At 37.9% G+C, this 22079-nt stretch overlaps 1 protein-coding gene across 1 annotated transcript; it reads left to right on the top strand.

Moving 5' to 3' along the window:
• Positions 1-12325: 12325 nt before the first annotated feature.
• Positions 12326-21534, top strand: LOC127618461 (alpha-1,3-mannosyl-glycoprotein 4-beta-N-acetylglucosaminyltransferase C-like). The gene is made up of 4 exons (XM_052090917.1): positions 12326-12630; positions 16125-16233; positions 17923-18007; positions 18637-21534. Exons 2-4 carry the CDS (start codon positions 16138-16140, stop codon positions 19782-19784), a joined length of 1329 nt encoding a protein of 442 aa, XP_051946877.1. The 5' UTR covers positions 12326-12630; positions 16125-16137; the 3' UTR covers positions 19785-21534.
• Positions 21535-22079: the final 545 nt, after the last annotated feature.

Here is a 22079-nt window from a genome sequence, read left to right as displayed (position 1 = left end):
TCGCTGGCTCCATAATGTCGAGGACGGGGTTATGCGTTACACCACCGCTGCCTTGCACGAAAAACTCTTGGCAAGCGCCCGAAGAGCCGTCAAACCTCTCAGGGGGTTGAAGGCTCACAGCGCTCAGAAATGCACTGGAGGCATAAACGGGCTCAGGGGCAGACACAGGTGAAACAGGGTGACATAAATCAGACAAAGAACATACCTGCTGCCCCTGGGCCGCGAGCGCTTGGTCCTGCCTCCAAACTGTAGCTCCTCGCGCCGAATGTGACGTGCATCTCCGCTCTAGTGAGCTGCGCGAATCCTCCGCGTGGCTCATTGTGACTGTCTACGGTGGGGTTGGTTATTCTGTAACCCGCACACACACACACAAGATGAGACAGTCACAATGTAAATCCAAACTGCTTTTTATTTTAAAGAGCAGGCGAAGGTACAGTGGGGAAAATCCAGAGGGAGAATGGTCGAGGTAAGCGTAGGGTCGAGAGCCAGGGAATCAGGATATAACAAAAGGGCAAATCTACAAATAGAGTGGTCAAGGAAAGCAAGGGGTCAAAGCCGGGGTAATCAGAATAAGAATGACGAGACTAGTGGGAGCAAAAGACAGGGGAACAAGGGGAGCTGGCAAGCTAAGAGGAAGACAAGAGGAGTTCAAAACTAGACGAGACTAGCGGGGGGCAAAGACACGGGAAACTAAATACAATAACCAACCAGCGGGAGACGAATGTGCTGTGATATTTATAGAGACGAGTGCAGGTGTAAACAATGACAGGTGATAGGGACGAGTGCAGGTGTATACAATGAACAGGAGTGCAGATGACGCGAGTGCAGGTGTACATAATGTTCTGGCGATAGAAGTGGGCATGTGAGCCCGAGGGGGGGAGATAGTGTACGAGCATGTGAGCTCGTAGGAGTAAAACGAGCGTGCAAGCTCGAGTGAGCAAAACGAGCGTAGAAGCTCGAGGGGGCGGAGCGAGGGAGCGGGAAGCGAGCGAGTACGCTCGCGGAGTGCGTGTGTGTGCTCGGTGAAGCCGAACATGCGCGTGAGCTGGACGAAGGGGAGCGCGTGTGCGTGCTCGAGGAAGCGGGGATGGGGCAGAGGAGTGGGGTTCGTGACATCCTTCCACAAGCTTCTCACAATAAGTTGCTGGAATTTTGGTCCATTCTTCCAGACAGAACTGGTGTAACTGAATCAGGTTTGCAGGCCTTCTTACTCGCACACGATTTTTCAGTTCTTCCTCTAAGAACTTTGTTGTCCTTAAGCCATTTGCCACAAATTTGGAGGCATGCTTGGAATCATTGTCCATTTGGAAGACCCATTTATAACCGAGCTTTAACATCCTGGCTGATGTCTTGAGCTGTTGCTTCAATATATCAACATAAATTGCCTTCCTTATGTTGCCATCTATTTTGTGAAGTGCGCCAGTGCCTCCTGCATCAAAGCACCCCCATGCTGCCACCCCCATGCTTCACGGTTGGGATGGTGTTCTTCGGCTCGCAAGCCTCACCCTTTTTCCTCCAAACATAACGATGGTCATTATGGCCAAATTTTTGTTTCTTTAGACCAGAGGAAATTTCTCCATAAAGTAAGATCTTTGTCCTTGCTGAGCAGCCTTTCAGGTTATTTCGATATAGGACTTGTTTTACTGTGGATATAGATACTTGTCTACCTGTTTCCTCCAGCATCTTCACAAGGTCCTTTGCTGTTGTTCTGGGATTCATTTGCACTTTTTGCACCAAACATCATTCATCTCTAGGAGACAGAATGCGTCTCCTTTCTGAGCAGTATGATGACTGTGTGGTCCCATGGTGTTTATACTTTAGTACTATTGTTTTTATAGATGAACTTAGTACCTTCAGGCATTTGGAAATTGCCCCCAAGGATGAACCAGACTTGTGGAGGTCCACAGTTTGTTTTTCTGAGGTCTTGGCTGATTTCTTTTGATTTTCCCATGATGTCAAGCAAAGAGGCACTGAGTCAAAAGGTAGGCCTTAAAATAGGTCCACAGGTACAACTCCAATTCAGTACACCTCCTATCAGATGCTAATTGGTTAGTGCCTAAAGGCAATATGATATTTGTACACAATATTCTGGAATTTTCCAAGCTGCTTCAAGCAGTTATCTTAGTGTATTTAAACTTCTGTCCCACTGGAATTGTGATTGTAGTCAATTAAAAGTGAAACAATCTGTCTGTAAACTATTGTTGGAAAAATTACTTGTTTCATGCACAAAGTAGATGTCCTAAACGACTTGACAAAACTATAGTTTGCTATTATTAAACTGTGGTTACAAAAGTGGATAAAAAACTTTTTTTAATGACTTCAAGCGAAGTGTATGTAAAATTCAGTATGTAGACTTTAACTGTACATTGGTATCGATACTAAATCGATACTATAAACAAAAAATAAAAAGCCTCAGATTTTTTTAATTTCACAGAAAATGACAATATAAGAACAGCAAAAGAACAGCATAAAGTCTCACAGATACATGTGTTTTCCATTTAAATTTGTCTGGATTCCATGTTAAATGTTTTATTAAATGTTATAATCAAATGGTGTTTAATCAGATTGATACATACAATCAAATAATATATATATATATATATATATATAGAGAGAGATATATAAAATTTTATTTTTAGTAAAATAAAATACTGCACAACAGTGTTTCACAGTATTAATGCAAACATTAATGTAGAAGAAAATCTGATTAACTGTGGCTGCTATGGCTGTATCACAACATGCTGATAAAACACTTGAATTTGTGATATTGCTTACATATAATAATAATAATAAAATAAAAATACTAATATTAAAACAAACATTTCATTTTATATAATTGTATTATGAATATTATTGCTACTTTTTGAATATTAGATTTTTATACAGTTGTATTTTTTTTCTGTTTTCAATTTTACACATCCAGTTGAAAAGAGCTTTCATTTAAGCGGGACTTTTATTTTAATAGACATTTGAACTCTTTTGGTTTTCATGGGTTAGTTATATCAAGCTTCTCATTAATGCTGGGATAATCCCATAGGGTCTCCGAGCTGCACCGGAGGAGTTCATTTAAGTGTTAACACACTGCCTGAAAATTAAGCACAGTAGTGAGTGTTGCAATTGTGTGAGTGTGTGTGAGCGCATACGTCCATTCTGACGATTATTTTCATGGAGCAAAGCTCAGAATCAGAAGACATATTAGTGTACTCTTCTACCAACCACAACTTCATGCATATCTCTCATATTTTGTTATGTTGCTTCAACTTTCGTTTTAAAACTGGAAGAATGAAATTACTCAATAAAACGTATAAATAAACACTTTCCCTTTAACAATATATCATTGTTTTCAATGATGTCTAACCTCTAAAATTAGTTTCGGGGTTCTTGACCTTTTAAAGACCTTTAAAGGTGTAACATGCTCTTTGCCCATATAATAGTAAACAGCATCTACCAGCAGGTGAGGAAAAGCGTTGTGAAACTTTGAACTGTTGGTGGTACTAGAGGCCGATACCAAAATTGACATCAGGAATGGGTAACACTTTAGAATACTGTAACTTACTTAATGCATAACTAATTAAGGAATTACCGCAGAACTAATAGGTAATTCTTCATTAACACTTAAGTCACTACTATTAACTACTAAGGAAGATGTGTTAACTAATCAGTATGTAATAGCATTTTATAGTTGTGTTAAGTAACAATTAGCTAATCAATAACTATTGAATTCAGTCATGCCTCCTGATGAACTATTTTTAATTATCTACTAATTCAGCTTCAGGAGAAATAACTATTGAGTAACTATATTATTGAGTAACTATATTATTGTAATTGTAATTAATCGACTGTTAGTCACTCAATAGTTATTTCTCCTGAAGCTGAATTAGTAGATAATTAAAAATAGTTAATCAGGAGGCGTGACTGAATTCAATAGTTATTGATTAGCTAATTGTTACTTAACACAACTATAAAATGCTATTACATACTGATTAGTTAACACATCTTCCTTAGAAGTTAATAGTAGTGACTTAAGTGTTAATGAAGAATGACCTATTAGTTCTGCAGTAATTCCTTATTAGTTATGCATTAAGTAAGATACAGTATTCTAAAGTGTTACCCAGGAAGGTTGAGTCCATTTGCAATCAATGTGCCAAATTTCATAACTTTTTACCATAGGGGCTGTCATAGACTCATTGCCAGGAGATGGAGAATAATAATAAGCAGAAAATGAACAGATATTATAGGAGCCTAGGTATTGTGAAAAATTATGAAAAAGTGTAGTTTATGTGTGGGTCTTTAAGCATGGGTGGAGGCTTAACTCTGGTTTTGTCTCTCCACCTATTGATTTTTTAAAAGTAATTATTTTAAAGTAACATTTTAAAGTAGTTATATTTGCTGAAGATTATAATTAAAAGTAATGGTTATTATCAACATCCAGTAATCCACCATGCTTGTTTGAGCACGTTTCTTCGTGTGAAAGTGTGTAGGAAAGGATTTCAGGAATGTTTTCGAGAAATGTTGTGACATTGTGTTTAGCGTTCACTGAAGCAGTGATTCTCAACCTGTTTTGTTCAGGAGCAAGATTTGACATTGGGAATCAAGTGATGATCAAACAATCAGTATTTTTAAATTTTTTTTGAATAATGTTTTAGATGTTAAAATAACCATTTTCCCCAGCTTATAGAATGTCAACTATAATCATGTGTAAGTTGAATTCACTGAAAAGTGTGAAGGTCAATACAAGAAGTCAGAGTGTTACAATTGCCCTTTTCCAACTCCCTCTGGTCACCCCAACCATATACAAAGTAGTCAAATACTTCAATAAATATACAGAATTGAGCACACACAGCTGTCAATTACTACCCCTGCTACCCAGCATTCTACTGGCAAATGTTCAGTCTCTGGACAACAAGCTCTGTGAGTTGAGAGCATGAGGGACTGATGCATTATCTGCCTTACAGAAACTTGAATGTCTGTGGAGATTCCAGACTCAGCTATCGAACCCGTGGGGTTCTCAGTGCACCGAGCGGACAGAGTGAAAGATCTCTCTGGTAAAAGCAGAGGAGGTGGTGTATGTTTTTTTTAATCTACCAATCCTGGTGTGATCAGAGGAATGTATAATCTATCAAGTAGTTTTGCTCTCCTGATCTGGAATTTCTCATGCTTCTGTGTCAGACATTCTGGCTACCAAAGGAATTCACAGTGGTCATTATCACAGCTGTGTACTGTACATCCCCTCACAAGCTGACATAGACCAGGCCACGTTCATTGTGACCGGGGACTTTAACACAGCCAACTTCAAGTCAATAGCACCAAAATACTACCAACCCATCAGATGCAACATACAGGGTTTTGGACCATTGCTACTCTCCCTTCCGGAATGGCTACAAATCCCTTCCCCACCCACCATTTGGCAAATCGGACCAATCTTCCATTCTGCTTCTGCCTGCTTACAGGTAGAAACGTAAACAGGAAGCACCCACTCTCAGAACAATCCAGTGCTGGTTGGACCAATCAGATTCTACACTACAGGACTGTTTTGATCACGTGGACTGGGAGATGTTCCAGTCCGCCTCTGACGATGACTTCAACGTGTTTCATCAGGAAGGTCATAGATGCCGACCAAAACAATACGGATCTACCCTAACCAGAAACTGTGGATTAATAGCAGATTAATATAGATTATTAGTAGATTCATTGTTTCTTTAATAAAAACAAATAATTTTCATGCGGAAACTTAATGCACAAACCTCCACTTTTAAATCTCGGGAACGCGGAGGAGCATAAACAAGCCAGTTATGCCCTCTGCAAAACTATCAGAGCAGCCAAACGCCAGTACAGGGACAAGATTGAAGGACAGTTCAACACCAACTCTAGAAGCATGTAGCATGGAATTAATATCATCACAGACTTCAAAGGGAATAAAACCGCTGCCTCTCTCCTGGGTGAGCGTAATACATTTTATGCTCGTTTAGAGGGAAATAACACCTCCCTCGCGGAGAAAGCTCTCGCGGCCAAACTACAGATGTTAGTTCACTCTCTGCCTCTGTAGTGGACGTAACCCGATCCTTCCGATGGGTGAATATCCCTGTCTGGTGTTTTTACGGACATTTTCAACCTTTCCCTCTCCTTGTCTGTGGTCCCCACATGCTTTAAAACGTCCACCATTGTGCCTGTACCAAAGCAATCCAAAATCACTTGCTTAAATGACTGGCATCCTGTTGCTCTGACCCCCAACATTAGCAAATGTTTTGAGAGGCTAATCAGAGATTAAATCTGCTCTGTGCTGCCTGCCTCACTGGACTCACTGCAGTTTGCTTACCACAACAACCGCTCCACTGGTGATGCCATTGGATCCACACTACACACTGCTCTCTCCCACCTGGAAAAAAGGAACTCATATGTGAGAAGTCTGTTTGTAGACTACAGCAGCATAGTTGTAGGTCTGATCACTGACAATGATGAAACAGCCTACAGAGAGGAGGTGCACACTCTGACACGCTGGTGTCTGGAGCAAAACCTCTCCCTTAATGTCAGTAAGACCAAGGAGCTTGTGGTGGACTTCAGGAGGAAAGACAGAGAACACAGCCCCATCACTGTCAGTGGAGCACCGGTGGAGAGAGTCAGTAGCTTCAAGTTCCTTGGTGTCCACATCACTGAGGAACTCACATGGTCCATCCACACTGAGGCTGTTGTGAAAATGCTTACCAGCTTCTTACCTCTTCTTCCTGAGAAGGCTGAGGAAGTTTGGAATGAACCACCACATCCTCGCATGGTTCTATACCAGTACTGTAGAGAGCATCCTGAGTGGCTGCATCACTGCCTGGTACGGCAACAGCATCGCCCTCAAACACAAAGCACTGCAAAGGGTGGTGCGAACTGCCAGACATATCATCGGAGATAAACTTCCCTCCCTCCAGGACATCTATACCAGGCGGTGTGTGTGAAAAAAGCTTGGAGGATCATCAGAGACTCCAGCCACCCGAGCCATGGACTGCTCTCACTGCTACCATCAGGCAGATGGTATCACAGCATTAGGAACCGCACCAGCCGACTACATGACAGCTTCTTCCCTCAAGCAATCAGAATGTTGAACTCTTAATTACTCACGATACATATACTGTATGAACACCACACTTTATTAGCCTCAGACTAGACCCACATTTTACAGTTTACTTCACTTAATAACACACTGGCAACTGACTATCAACCGATAGCTAAATGTCAACACAACACTTCATATTTACTTCCACTGATTTCCAGGGGGGAAATCGTTCTTATTTTGTGTATACTATAAATTGTATATTATTAGGTATATATTGTGTTGTGTAACAAGATGTGTAAACTGAGTTAAGTGTAAATCAGATGTTTATTGTAATTGTCATATTGCTATGTTGCTTGGAACTGCACCCAAGACTTTCACCCACTGTTGCACTTGTGTATTTGGTTGTGTGACAATACAGTGATTTTAATACTGTATGTAATGAAGCTGAAAAATATTCCTCAGGTTAATGCTCTTTGTTGTGTGTTATTCTGTGTCCTACTCTGACTTATCACCAAACACTAGCTATACAGACATGACATCATCATAACTACCACTTTGCAATCTCTGCATTCTTCCATTTTTTTCATTGACTATGCCATTTGTAGTATGTCACTATCATGAACAAAAGACTTCCTCTAAAATGTAAAAACTGAACATGTGCAGCTATTATAATGAGATATTTCTAACAGATCTGATTCTTAAAATTACTTGCATTGGTCTAATCCAAAGCAGTCAGATAAATTCATTTCTTAGGCAATTATTAGGAAATGTGAAGTGCTAATTGACAACATATATATACAGAGTACTTCTGACACATTTAGTTGTCTGAAATTTAATATGATATTAATTTAATTATAAGAGAGCATATGAGTTTAAAGACATATTAGCATTTCTCCACTTAGTAACATATTAGTCTAAAATAACTTTATAATGTGGCAGTTTATGATGTGGTAATACACAGTAGTAATTACTTGTACTTAGTTATGAAAAAAGTTGATCATGTTGGTTTTATTAGTTTTACTGAAAAACATTTAGGTCTATACCATTGTCAAATTTTTGTTGAGTTAAAACAGCCATCATGTAATAAGTAAAAGATTTTTCCTGTTCTACTGAATGCATGCGAGTGTTCACATCAAACATATGTTTCACACATTTTTTCCAAGGTATTTTATTTTTATTTATAAATGCTGTAAAAAAATTAAATAATTAATTGTTAGTTCATAAAACCTAATGCATTAACTAATAGGAATTAATGGAACCTTATTTACATGTATTTATTTGGCAGATGCTTATCCAAAGCGACTTGAAAAGAGGAATACATTATAAGCTAATCATCTTAAGGAGACAGTGTTTTTTTAGTGACCTAGGTGCTCATGGAATAGATTAGTTTTAGTCATTTTTTGAAGACAGAAAGTGAGTCAGCTTCACGGGTGGAGTTGGGAAGATCAGTCCACCAACGTGGTATGATGAAACCGAAAGTCTGAGAAAATGTGTTGTTGCCTCAGAAATGATTTAAGGTATGCTGGAGCAGACCCAGTTACTGTTCTATATACCAGCATCAGAGCCTTGAATTTGATACTTGCATCAACCGGCAGCCAGTGTAGAGACACAAGGAGTGGTGTAACGTGTTATCTTTGGTTCATTAAAGACCAGACATGCTGATGCATTCTGGATCATTTGCAGGGGTCTAATTGCACATGCAGGGAGGGCTTTGTGGGCTTTGGCCAGCTGGACGGTGTCATCCACCGATGTAGGGTGATGGCACTGGACCCATTCTGCGGTTCTTTGGGGCAAGCATATGTTCAGCTGCTCCAGCACCATCAGTTCGATGAGGTCTCCCACGTCGCAGACTTCCATGGCTGGCACCCATTAACAGCAGGCATCACAGAGCTGCTGGGCAAACGCAAATGGTTGCAGGACAGCGGTCTTCAGCTTCTTGTAGTCCATGTGGTCCTCAGCTGGTAGTTGCTGCGCTGCGATCTGGGTCTCCCCGGAAATCAGCAGCAACAGGTGGAGGGCCCATTGGGTTTGTGGCCAGCCAGATGCAGTGGCCGACTGCTTAAAGAAACCCACAAACGCCTCTGGATCGTCCTGGGGCCACATCTTCAAGAGCAGCAGCTGTGGCTTCATCGCTGCTTCCGGGGCTGCGGTGGAGGATCTGCCTGGAGCTAACCAGCTTTGCAAGGCCTGCCAATCCTCGGCCTGTGCTTGTAGTATTTCCTTAAAAGGCCACTCCTGGGCAAGGAGGGCTTGGTGGTGAGTCTCCTGGATGCTAGCCAGGGCATGGATTACTTCGCCTAGCGGTGAGGTGTCCATAGCCTCCAGTCTTCTTCGAATTCCCGGGTTTCAGCACCAGTGTAGAGGGTTCCAATTGGAAGGAAATGGGAGCCAAGGATGCAGTCCACGTAAGTGTACGTTTTATTTCTAAAGTTCAACTCAAAATGTGCTTTTCAGACAGTTTTTTACTTTTCACACACAACTTCAATTATAACAGTCTGCATAAACAATAACACAGCTTTTCAGCATGGAGCTTCTGGGTGTGAGATAAGATAAGTGGCCCAAGCACTGAGCACTGAGGTACCCCAGTAAGTAGCTGATGTGACTTGGACACCTCACATCTTCAGGCTACCTTGAAGGACCTACCTGAGAGATAAGAATTTAACCAGTCAAGCACAGTTCCTGTGATGCCTGGAGTAGAGAGGGTGGAGAGTAGTATCTGATGTTTGACCATGTCAGTGGTTGCAGAAATGTCCAGTAGAATAAGGATGGATGATCTGGATCCAGCTTTCGCCTGTCTCAGCGACTCGGTGACAGAAAGCAGGGCAGTCTCAGTGGAGTATCCACTTTTGAAACCTGTTTGTTCTCACATTTCACATTTCACATTTATGCATTTGGCAGATGCTTTTATCCAAAGCGACTTACAGTGCAATTATTACAGGGACAATCCCCCCCGGAACAACCTGGAGTTAAGTGCCTTGCTCAAGGACACAGTGGTAGTGGCTGTGGGGTTAGAACCAGTGACCTTCTGATTAACAGCCCTGTGCTTTAGCCACTATGCCACCACCACTCCTAGTGTGAGAGATAGGCAGAGATCTGATTGAAAACTGCCTTTTCAAATGTTTTTGCCATGAATGGGATGAGAGAGACTGGTCTGTAGTGCTCTACTTGTGTGGGGTTAAGTGCAAGTTCAGTAGCGGGGTTACTTAAGCCTGCTTAAATGTAGTGGGAAAATGACTGTAAGTAGAGATGTGTTAATTATGTGTGTAAGTGCAGGTAGGATGGATGGAGAGATGGCCTGGAGAAGGTGGGAAGAAATGGGGTCAAGGGAACAGGTGGTGGGGTGGATGGAAAGGAGGAGATTAGAGACCTCAGTGTCAGTCAGAGGAGAGAACATAGAGACAGAAGAGCTGCATACAGGAGGCGGTTGTTTCACAGGATGTGGTGCTGAGAATGCATTGCTGATGGCTGTAAACTTATTGGCTAAAATCTTCTGTCAGTGACGTGTCAGGCGGTGGATGTCTACTGTTTTTTGACACTGTGTCAAGTTCAAAATATCTTCAGGTTTCAAAACGCATTTCGAGACACTGGCTCGATTGGTTTTAGTGCAGGTGTCACAAAGATTTAACATTCTGAACAAGTTAAGGCAGCAAAGAGGTGACTGTTACAATTTGTTACATTATTACAGATTATTCTACAACAAGCAAAGTTTCAGTGCTTGGTAAACAGCAATGCAATCTTATGTAAACAGCAATCTTATGCTCTAGTGTGCTGAGGGGCCTCCATGGCTTGTATGATTACTGTTATAATACTGTAATGAATGTTACCTACGATGCTTATCCTACATAAAATACAGCCTTTTGCAACATGATGAACAATACAATGCAGCATTAGAATATAAGCTCTAGGTGAAAGTAAATTAGACAGAACTATATTAATATTGTATTCAACAAATCCTCAAAGTTATAATAATAATATTGTATCAAATTATAATGACAATCTGGTCAACAATAAAACATTGATGGGTTATAATATTAATATATACTATAACAACTGAATTTCAAAATGTTACTGAGTGAAGTAGTAGGTTTTGCACACCCTGTTCTCCCTCTCTCTCTCTCTCTCTCTCTCTCTCTCTCTCACACACACACACACACACACACACAAAGTGTTTTGTAAACATATATGTAGGTAAATATTACTTTTTTATCACTGTATTGTGGATAAACTGGAAAGTGTGCATTAATTATCTTTAACTAGATTTTTATTTCATTAAACATTTTTTATAAATTTGGCTACAACGGCTGATAGGAAGAATTAAAAATTATGATTTAAAATACATTTTGCCAGTTTTTAGCAACATTTCTCAAAATGGGGCCCCGGGCTGGTCGGTTGCTTGGGGCCTCAGAAAGCATGAACCTGCCCCTGACTAAAATACCACAGTTGTTGTTACCCCGGCTTTTGACAGCTATGCTAGGGTGGGCTGGGGGATATCATACAAGGGCATTTTGGATGAGGAAGAGGTTACTCAGACTACATATTTAATGTCTTTAATTGGCTATATAAAAATATATTTTACACTTTTTCCCCATAAACAAATAAACAAACTGATAAACATTGTATATATGCACTTTTTTAGTTTACTCATTTTAATCACTAATAGTTCTAAACATAACTAATATTGGCATTATATGTTCTGTTATAGCATAGTTTCATGTAGGCCTACAGCTGCTTTGAAACAACAGCTGTTGTGAAAAGTGCTATAGAAATAAATTTGACTTGACTCATAAGACTGAAGTAATGGAGGTAGTATACTAGCTACCTCCATTCCTTCAGCCCATATAAGCCCCTGCGTTAAGGCGCCCCTGCACGCGGAGGACCAACGGCATATTAGGAAGGTGGTCATAATGTTTTGGCTCATCAGTGTATGTGGACACAAAAGTTAGCTTGAGATGTGGCATAATGCAGTATATTAAAAGTTTAAAGCAAATGTTCAATATATTTGTCTGATACAGTGTAATCTAAGCTAAAAAGACATGTTTATTTTTTATAGAATATAATGACCATAAAAATAATGATAATATTGTTGTCATTATCGTTGAGGCTAAAATAACTAGTCAACTAATCTATGCACAAACATGGTTCTCTGTTAATATGTTGATTAAATTCCTAGACGTCCTACAGGAAAGACCTGTTCCAAACTCACTTGATTGATCATGAGTAATTTCCTCATCTGTTTGACAAGGAAAGAGCTTCATAACCACAATACATGATCTACACTTACATGACTAGAAATTTCTGTCAGTCTTTGACCGTTATATTCGAACATACAATTAAGCGTTCATATTCATATTCGCATTGAAATGAGAGCAGGACCGTTTTTCCGCATCATCAGGGTTACCGCATATAAAAACGCACTAAAGAGGGTGTCAAAGACGAAGAGCGATTGAAGGACACGAGGAAGTGTGTACAAAACTCGCGTGAAGCCATACAGTGGAAAGGGACGCTCTCTTTTTGGATGAAAAAGTCTACATCCTCTTAAATGTTAACTTTGCTGTTGCATGTTTATAGGTTTATAGGTGATATAGCTTGAGGTAAGTGGGCTTAATAATTTTTTTGAACTCCCTCAAATAAATTGAAACCGAAATGTGGTGTCACTATTTTACATAATGGTTTGTTTATGTGCATGTGATTCAAAACCATGTAAACAACTCGACTAAATAGTATTTTGATGTACTTTGTGACAGCATGGGCACGTTCTGAAATGTTGCATCTATTTTGAGCTTCATGGATTGCGAACGTTCACTCGAATCGAATTTTGGGCACCGTTGCTCGCATTACAAACGCTTAAGTCGAACAATTGGAAAGAGACAATGATACCCAGAAATACTGTCTAGGTTGCAGCTCATTATGTTTTGAGCATCTGTATTTTACTGTGGTGGTTTCTTTCACATACGCCCAATCATTCATATAGCCTGTGTCATGTATAGAGTAGGTCTATGTCTATTTAGGAAAAAACAAGTGCACAAACTCATTTGAGATGTAAAGTAGGTTGCTTTTAAGGAAGTGCCAGTGAAAGCCAGGAAGCCAGTCCTTTGTAATCTTCACCCACACATACAGTACTGTGCAAAAGTTTTAGACACTTGGGAAAAATATTGCATAGTGAGGATGTCTTCCAAAATAATGCCATAAATAGTTTTCATTTATCACTTAATGTCATACAAAGGCTTAAAACAGCAGCAATTCTCCTAGATACACCTGGACACAGTTTTTCTTGGTTGTTGGCAGATAGGATGTTCCAAGCTTCTTGCAGAATTCACCACAGTTCTTCTGTCTATTTCAGCTTCTGTTCATTGGGGGGCTCTGTAGGGGTAATGACATCTGTTGCAGGGCTCCCTGTTCTTCTATTCTAATCTTTTCTATTTGCAAAAGTAATGTTTAGGAGTAACATTTTATTTCCTATTGACACACTAAAGCTGAAGATATAAATAACTATTTTAAGACACATTTTTTTTGGTGAAACATCTTATGTGCCTAAAACTTTTGCACAGTACTGTATGTACACTGTAAAAAACGTCAGTCATTTTAACAGTAAAATACTTTAAAAATGCTACAGAAATAAAATGTTAATTCATTAACAAATATTAACTGTAAAATATACAGTACAATTTTTTATATATATTTTAAAATACAATACAGTAGTTTTTAAAAAAACAAATTTTTTACAATAAAATTATGTAAAAAGTAAAAAAGATTTTCCTGTACAATTAATAGTAAAAAGAACAAGAGAGTACATGCACTTTTTTTTTTTTTTTACAGTAAATTGTTGTTATAGTTACAGTAAAAAACAGTAATCGGGCATTCCCACAATTCCCTGCGTGAACCATCACATTTCATTAGATTTTATGGGAATAGTTATGTTTCATCATATTTTTATCATGTGTTATATTTGATGTAATTTAGTTAATGTTTAATGCATTATTTATCCTGGATGTGTATGAATTTTAGAAGAATATCTCAGCTCTGTAGGTCCATACAATGCAAGTGAATAGGTACCAAAAATGTCAAGGTCCAAAAATGACATAAAGACAACATGAAAGTAATCCAAACGACTCAGTGGTTAAATCAGTGTCTTCAGAAGTGATGTTATAAGTGTGTGTGAGAAAAAGGTCAATATTTAAGTCCTTTTTAGCTATAAATGCTCCTCCCTGCCAAGTAGGTGGCGATTGCACAAAGAATATGAATTGCCAAAAACAAAAGAAGGGTAAAATGTATGTGGGGATTGATCATAAAATCGGACCTAAATATTGATCTGTTTCTCACCCACATCTATCATATCACTTCTGAAGACATGGATCCACTGGAGTCATGTGGATTACTTTTATGCTGCCTTTGAATGTTTTTGGACCTTCAAAATTGTTTGTAACCATTCACTTGCATTGTATGGACCTACAGAGCTGAGATATTATTCTAAAAATAATTGCGTGTGTTCAGCAGAAGAAAGAAATTCATACACATCTGGGATGTAATTAAAAAATAGAATTTGTATTTTTGTGAATATTGAATACCAATTCAAACATTAAAAGCAATTCAAATAAATCAATATAGCCTACAAACAGGGGAAAGTCCCGTAAATCTATCAGGAATTTTACGATAGGACACCATTATTAAGTTAAATAATAGTAATAATAATAATGTTACTTTTATTTAGTGCCTTTCCAGAGCTCAAGAACACTTAACATTCTCAAATTTAGCACAGTTTAAAGAAGAAGAAGAAAGCATGTTTCAGTTTATTCATTTGACATGAGCAGGATTATTCTGAATAGATGAAAACTCTATGCAGCATTTAAACCCATCCGATCTGAAATCACACTGTGCGCATTTTCATTTCATTCATTTAGAAATATTGTCTGCACAGATTCATAAATTTGTTGTAATTTTGGAGATGTTTATTTAAAATGCCGCTTTAACCTTGTGACTCTTGTACAATCAGTCAAACTAATAATTTTGATATTATTCAGATGAATCCGTTATTCGTTATGAAGTGATTATTCGTGCCTTTCCGAATAAGGTGTTCAGGTTTGGGCACATCCCTAATATGAAGTACATTAATGAATCATGGGGCTAAAAAAGAGTTAGATTCATTGTTAGTTTTTAAACATAGTTCAAGTGAAATTAAAACTTGAAACTTGATCTTAGATAAAAACTTAATAATAAATATAATGTATTGAACAAGAACAATGAATATGTGAAAAGGAATAATAAACTACAACTTCCAAAAATAATTTTCTGTGTTCAAAACAAGTTAAGCTCCTTAGACAGCATCTGTGACATGCTGTTGATCTCCACAGACATGTCTCTCTGTTTGCAAAAACAACCAACTAACATTACGGAGATTTAAAATACGCAGCCTGTTTAAAACTTTAAATGTGGATTACTTGTTCTGTACAAAAAAATCTTATTTGATCTGTAAACTTGTCTAAATTGTACTTTTAGAAGTGGGACAATACCTTTTAAGGTGGATTAACTTCTGGTTACGCAATCAGATATAGGCTCATTCCTGCCAATTATCGTTTTCTTTCTGGTATGCTTGCTTACTGGTTATGAGTTCTATCAAATCTTATGTTGAGATGTATAGTATAGTCTTCAAATTTGGCTACTTTCAGAACAGTGTGTATTTGAATGTTTATACCAGTGCAATATCTTGCACAAATGCCCTTGAAAGAGTATGACTTATATTAACATACCTGAACACACCTTTAACACACAAAGGTGGATGTGGCTTATTGGAATGGAGTATAAGTTTGCAATGCAGCACTAAAAAAAGAAAGACGTGTTCATACTCCCCTTGTAAACATTTCAGTTTCAGAAGGACTAACCTTGGGGGAAACCAGGCTTACTGTACTGAACCTTTCTACTGTTCGATGTTAACATGTCAGCTGGTTCATAATTGTCCATTAATCATTCAAACATTAACTATCCAAACTTTATTACAGATGATCAACTATATTAGACCAAAGTACTTAAAAACAAGTAATGTTAGTGGAATTTAAGTTAGAGCATTAATATCCTATTGTTTTGGTCACAGAAAAAGGTGGGGGATGAGATTCCATTTGAAAAAAGCCATCCAGTTAGCAGCTGTACTTTTCATTTTTGCCAGTGTCTACACCTACATGCGGAGAGCACAAACAGGAATGGTAAACAAAGCACACTTTCCCTCTCTTTACTGAATTTACTGTTAGAATGATTCCAAACATTATAGTCGATACAGGTAATACAGTTTCTAATTTCTTAGAAACATCAAGTATGTTACCATCTGTTTTGGGTGTAATCTAATTGCTTTTTTAGACATTTGAAATTCTTGTAATCAGATTACAGTAACTAACTTTCAGTTTAGTTAATTACTTTTTAAGTACATGACTTGGGTGACACATATATCTAAAATGATATTTATGTAGGATACATTTAAAATTTGAATTCTGTTAATGTGTACTGTACGTGTGTTTGGGCTTCTGTGACTGTTGAAAGCTGTTTGTTCCCTAATGAGTCATTGTAAAGCAGAAACTTGTGATGCTCTGCATGACCTGCAAGTAACAATAAACAAGGAGGTAATATAGACATTATTTTGAACTCTTTGAGTATTTCAATTACTTTTTCAATTTAGTAATCAGTAAAGTAATCTGATAAAATGTTTTGTGAAATAATTAGGAATTTGCAGTGGATGACCTTTTTGAGTTACTTGCTGTACACTGGTTTTCAGTCATGCTTTCATGCTATTATTAGTCCGACAATGTGGTAAACAATAAATCATTAAGTAGAAAAATGCATGTGTTTGACCACAGGCACATTTAAAAACACTTCCATAGCAGCTCTTTCCTTTGCATGAGTTCTTTTAATAAATTACATCCTAAAACATTGTTAATTTTTTTTTTTTTGGTCCCACTTTACATTAGGCATCTTTAACTACTATGTACTAATATTAAAATAAATACTTATTGTGTAACAACATGTTGTTCTGCAAAATTATCTGAAGATTCCCATGTGCTGCTTCTGAGGTTGACGTAGGTTTAGGGTTAGTGGTTTAGGGTCAGAGTTGGCGTTGGGTTAGGGCTAAGGTTAACTACTGATGCAATTAAATAGGGGTACTTGAAATGACAATGCAACAACACATAAATACATAATAAGTATATTGTATCAAATGCTTAAGTACATAGTACTTAATGACACCTAATATAAAGTGGGTCCATTTAAAAATAAAATAATATATATATATATATATATATATATATATATATATATATATATATATATATATATATATATATATATATATCCCAAAAGACATCCATTAGAGTATGTTTAAAGTTTTTGTAATATGGTGTATATTAAAGTACAGTTTTTCAACTTAAGAGAAGCAAATATGAATTAAGCACACCATTGCATTGGATGATAACATATCAAACCAAGTGGCATTTATTTAAAAGATAGCAAAACCACACTTTTCAAGCAAAACATAAATTATAAACCAATATAAATATGGTTAATATATAAAATTAATATAATAAATGTATTTGGAGACTTCCTGGTGTCAAATGTGATGATAATGTGATGAACGTCTACAAATTACTTTGGGAACAGCTGGTTAAAAGTTATTGCTAAAATTGCTCAGAAAAGTGAGTGAAGATCTGCCAAAAGGTTTTGCATCATTTGCAGATGCCACTTGGTTTGATATTTTGTAATCTAATTCACTGACATTTATGCATTCAGTGAGGGATGTACTATAATATTCTACATTTAGAAACAGTTAAGAATAACATATATGTAAAATACAACATAATAAGTTTTATTTTTTTTTCTCTTTACTGACATGGGGCTGGGATGCTAAGACTTGGCCTGAAGACTTAAAGGGCAATTACCTGCAATTCAGTGTTTCCATTATAGTGCTGGCAGGAATCCCTCAGCAGTCCAAGAGTGAGTGTAATGTATTTACAATGCAATAGATCTAGAAGATAATGCATCATTAAAGGAACTTACATATAGCATTATATCGTCATCTGTGAAGATGATCTTTTTTTAAGTGCACCCAAAGTTGAAAATTGTTTAATTCAATTCATTAACTCATGTCATTCCAAAAACACATGACTTTCTTTCTTCAGTGTAACACAAAAATAGATGTTTTGAAGAATTTCTTAGCTGCTATTTTCCATAAAACACAAATGTGTGACCAGTGCTCTCAAGTTCCAACATTTAAAAAAGAACCATGAAAAATAACATAAAATAAGCCCATATGACATATTTCCATACTGTATGTACAAATGTACTGTAGCATGTTAACACACATTGTGCCAGGTTTTACATCATTGACGCCCAGCATCATTGGTTCTCACATGTTGCATGAACACACCAAATTTAAATATGTGGAAGTGCAAGTGAGATTTGAGAGCTGCAGCTTAAATTTCAGTCTGTTCCTCACAAAAAGTTATCATATTGTTTCATAAGACTTGGAATATAGCACACAAGCTACTTTTATGGTACAACTCAATGCTAAAAGCCAGAAAACAACTCTAAAGTCATGTCCCTATGGTTTCATATTTTTACAGAGTTCCTTACAGTGGGACTTTCTTCTGTGAAGAGGGAAAAAGGCAATTATCTTCAGAACACTCTTCAATCAATCTTCTCTCAATCCTCGGAGGAGGAGCTGGCTGAAATGGTTGTAGTGGTCCTTCTCGCTGACTTTGACTTGTACTGGATCAAGCAGACCCTACTGATAATTAATAATGAATTCTTCTCCCAGCTGTCCAAGGGTCAATTGCTGGTTATCCATGCCATCCAAGAGTGCTATCCCCCTTTAACCGGTTTGAAGAGGAACTTCAATGACGCTCCAGACCGCGTGACCTTCCGTTCAAAGCAGAATGTGGACTATGCCTACTTGCTCCATTTCAGCAGTAACCTCTCCCAATACTATATCATGTTGGAGGACGACGTGAGCTGCTCAAAGAACTATCTCTCCAGAATACGCAAGTACATACGTTCGATGTCAACCACAAAGTGGGTCACGCTAGAGTTCTCCAAACTGGGCTACATTGGAAAACTCTATCAATCCCAGGACCTACCCACTCTGTCCCGTTTCCTTTATAATTTTTACCAAGAAATGCCGTGTGACTTCTTGTTGTCGCATTTCCGCACCTTGATGATGCAGGATAAAATAATTCGTTTACACCCATCTTTATTTCAGCATATGGGCACTTACTCGTCTTTTAAGGGGACGTACAATAACCTAAAGGATGAGGACTTTGTAGAAGAAGGTTCTGATAATCCTCCAGCAGACATTTCTACAAACATTGAGTTTTTTATGACCTACACACCTGACAAGGCTTATAACCAAGGCTCAGGCTATTTCTGGGGCAAGTCCCCCATTGGCTCAGGTAACTTCTTTTTAGTTGCCTTTCACAAACCAGTTCTCATCTACCGTGTCCGAATAAAAACAGGAATGGATGGAAAAGATGAGCTTGCCTCTGCTATTGTGGAACTTGGAAAAACTCTGGTGAAGACAGAGTCCACGGTGGAGTGCTCAGAGTTTCACACATTGGGTTCTCTTGAAAAAGGACAGTTTGATCTGGCCACTGTCCAGAAACTAGTGAACACAACTGTGTCCTGTGTACGAATACAAGTCACAGCCAATCAATCAGACTGGGCTATCATACACTTCATCCAGATCTGGACTATTAACAATGACAAAACCACTTGAAAAATCTTTGATATTGATATGGAGTGGTGGTGGTGTAGTATAAGGATAAGCGCATAACTTGTAATCAGAAGGTCGCTGGTTCAATCCCCACAGCCACCACCATTGTGTCCTTGAGCAAGGCACTTAACTCCAGGTTGCTCTGGGGGGATTGTCCCTGTAATAAGTGCACTGTAAGTCGCTTTGGATAAAAGCGTCTGCCAAATGCATAAATGTAAATGTAATATTGTACCACATCAAAAACTAGATAGGTAAAGTTTGTCAAGACAAGCTTTAATGTTGGCTTGACAACGTCTGGCCTGAAAGTTTAAAAACAGTTTTAAATACTTGAGATTTAAAGGTTTAACAGACCTTACAGTAAGACAGACAGACAGACTGACTGACCCCGACCGACCGACAGACAGACAGACAGGCAGGCAGGCAGATAGATAGATAGATAGATAGATAGATAGATAGATAGATAGATAGATAGATAGATAGATAGATAGATAGATAGATAGATAGATAGATAGATAGATAGATAGATAGATAGAAAGAAACAGACTAAAAGCCTTGTGTTTGTTAGTTTTCATTTAAACCTTTTTGACTGGTCCCACACACTCTCAACGACACACATTGGATTTAATTTTAACCCATGGTTTTTCAATCTCTGAATTAGAAATCAGCTGTGAAACGTTCTCTGACCACAGGCCTGTATTTTCTTTTTCCCCTTAATGGCCGAACACTGAAAAATCCATCGCTGCCACATCTATCACGCTCTCTCACGCCATGCTCCAGAGAATAGTTTTCTACTACATATCAGGAAGTATGCAAATCTCTGGAAATGGACTCTACTCTGCATAATATAGATGCTGAAGAACATTTTAATTTATTTAATTCCACCTGTGCCAATATCATGAACTCCATTGCACCCTTAAGGTTTAAAAATCATAAGCCTGTGCCAGTGCCCTGACATAATGATACTACACACTCACTCAGACAGGCTTGCAGACGTGCTGAGCGTAAATGGAAAAGTGTCATATGAAATCTTGAGAAACTCCTACAACATGTTTCAGAAAGCTACTTTTTTTCTGAACTGATCACAAACAATAGTCATAAACCGAAAATTCTTTTCTCTACCATTAACTCCGTTTTAAATCATTCTGTGCATCCTTTTTCTGATTCTTCTTTCTCTGTGAAAATTTTGGAAAGTTTTTTATAGACAGAAATGTATGTAAAGATTACAATTTTAAGATCTCAGATGCCTCACTCGGATTATACTTTGCCTGATGTTTCTCTATGCTCTGTCACTTTGCCTGAGTTTAAGACTATTGACTTGGGCTTATGTAAGGAAATTGTAGGTCACATAAAGCCAACAATATGTCCCCAGGATGTCATTCCACCTACTTTCCTTAAACAAATTTTCACCCAATTTCTAATCTACCTTTTCAATATAAAATCCTAAAGAGCTCTTTTAAGAGTTTCAAATGATATTTTCACCGAGACTGATTCAGTGAAATCTATGGCTTTAGTCTTGTTAGACCTGAGTGCTGTGTTCGATCTGGTCGACCATGAGATCTTGTTGACAAATTTTAAGTCTTCTCTAAAGACATATTATTTCTCTTTGGCTTCAATATTCTTTAAAAATTGTGACCTGTTTTATCTTCTTGTTTTATCTACTTTGTATGTTTTATTTTCTTGTAATAACCATTTTACCTTGTACAGCACTTTGGTTAATCATGGTTGTTTTTAAATGTGCTTTATAAATAAATATTGATTGATTGACTATGAATTAATTTTGTCGGCCCATCTGAACATTCCATCAATGCAAGTCTATTGGATTTGGGGGATTTTTGATCTCCTGTTCTGGAAAACCACAAGTCTGACCATTTAGGAAAGATATATAATATTAAGTCAGAACAATCTTTCCAAGTTTGGTGGATGTAGCTTGAAAGCTGTAAGAGTTACTCTTGATCATTTTTGTCTTTGTTTAGGGATTTTGTAAAAACACCAAATCAAGCCAACCTAATGAATGCCTTAAAGGAAAAGTTCACCCAAAAATTACTAGCGGGAAGACTAGCAGCTGTACATCATCGCAACATTAGCTGGGTAATCTCTAGCCAATCACATGTAAGCCATTGTTTTATAAGTCTGCTCACAATCTATCACATTGTTGTTTCAGTGTACTAACACGTCAACCTCCACCACCCCACCACCACAGGTCGAGTCCCGTCCTGCATGGGGGTAGGCTCCTTGCCCCTGCCTCCTATCTCTGGCAGGATATGACGGTTCCAAGTACAACTTCCTGTTTTGTGTAAA

The sequence above is a fragment of the Xyrauchen texanus genome, chromosome 25 (genome assembly GCF_025860055.1).
Source record: "Xyrauchen texanus isolate HMW12.3.18 chromosome 25, RBS_HiC_50CHRs, whole genome shotgun sequence".
Taxonomy (NCBI): Eukaryota; Metazoa; Chordata; class Actinopteri; order Cypriniformes; family Catostomidae; genus Xyrauchen; species Xyrauchen texanus.
This window is presented reverse-complemented; position numbering and strand designations above follow the sequence as displayed.

Excerpts from the sequence above, each read along its gene's own strand:
- LOC127618461 (XM_052090917.1), top strand. The coding sequence starts at position 16,138 with ATGAGATTCCATTTGAAAAAAGCCATCCAGTTAGCAGCTGTACTTTTC. Across the intron at positions 16,234-17,922 it reads GGAGAGCACAAACAGGAATG|ACTTGGCCTGAAGACTTAAA; the intron begins GTAAACAAAGCA and ends TGGGATGCTAAG. Across the intron at positions 18,008-18,636 it reads AATCCCTCAGCAGTCCAAGA|AGTTCCTTACAGTGGGACTT; the intron begins GTGAGTGTAATG and ends ATATTTTTACAG.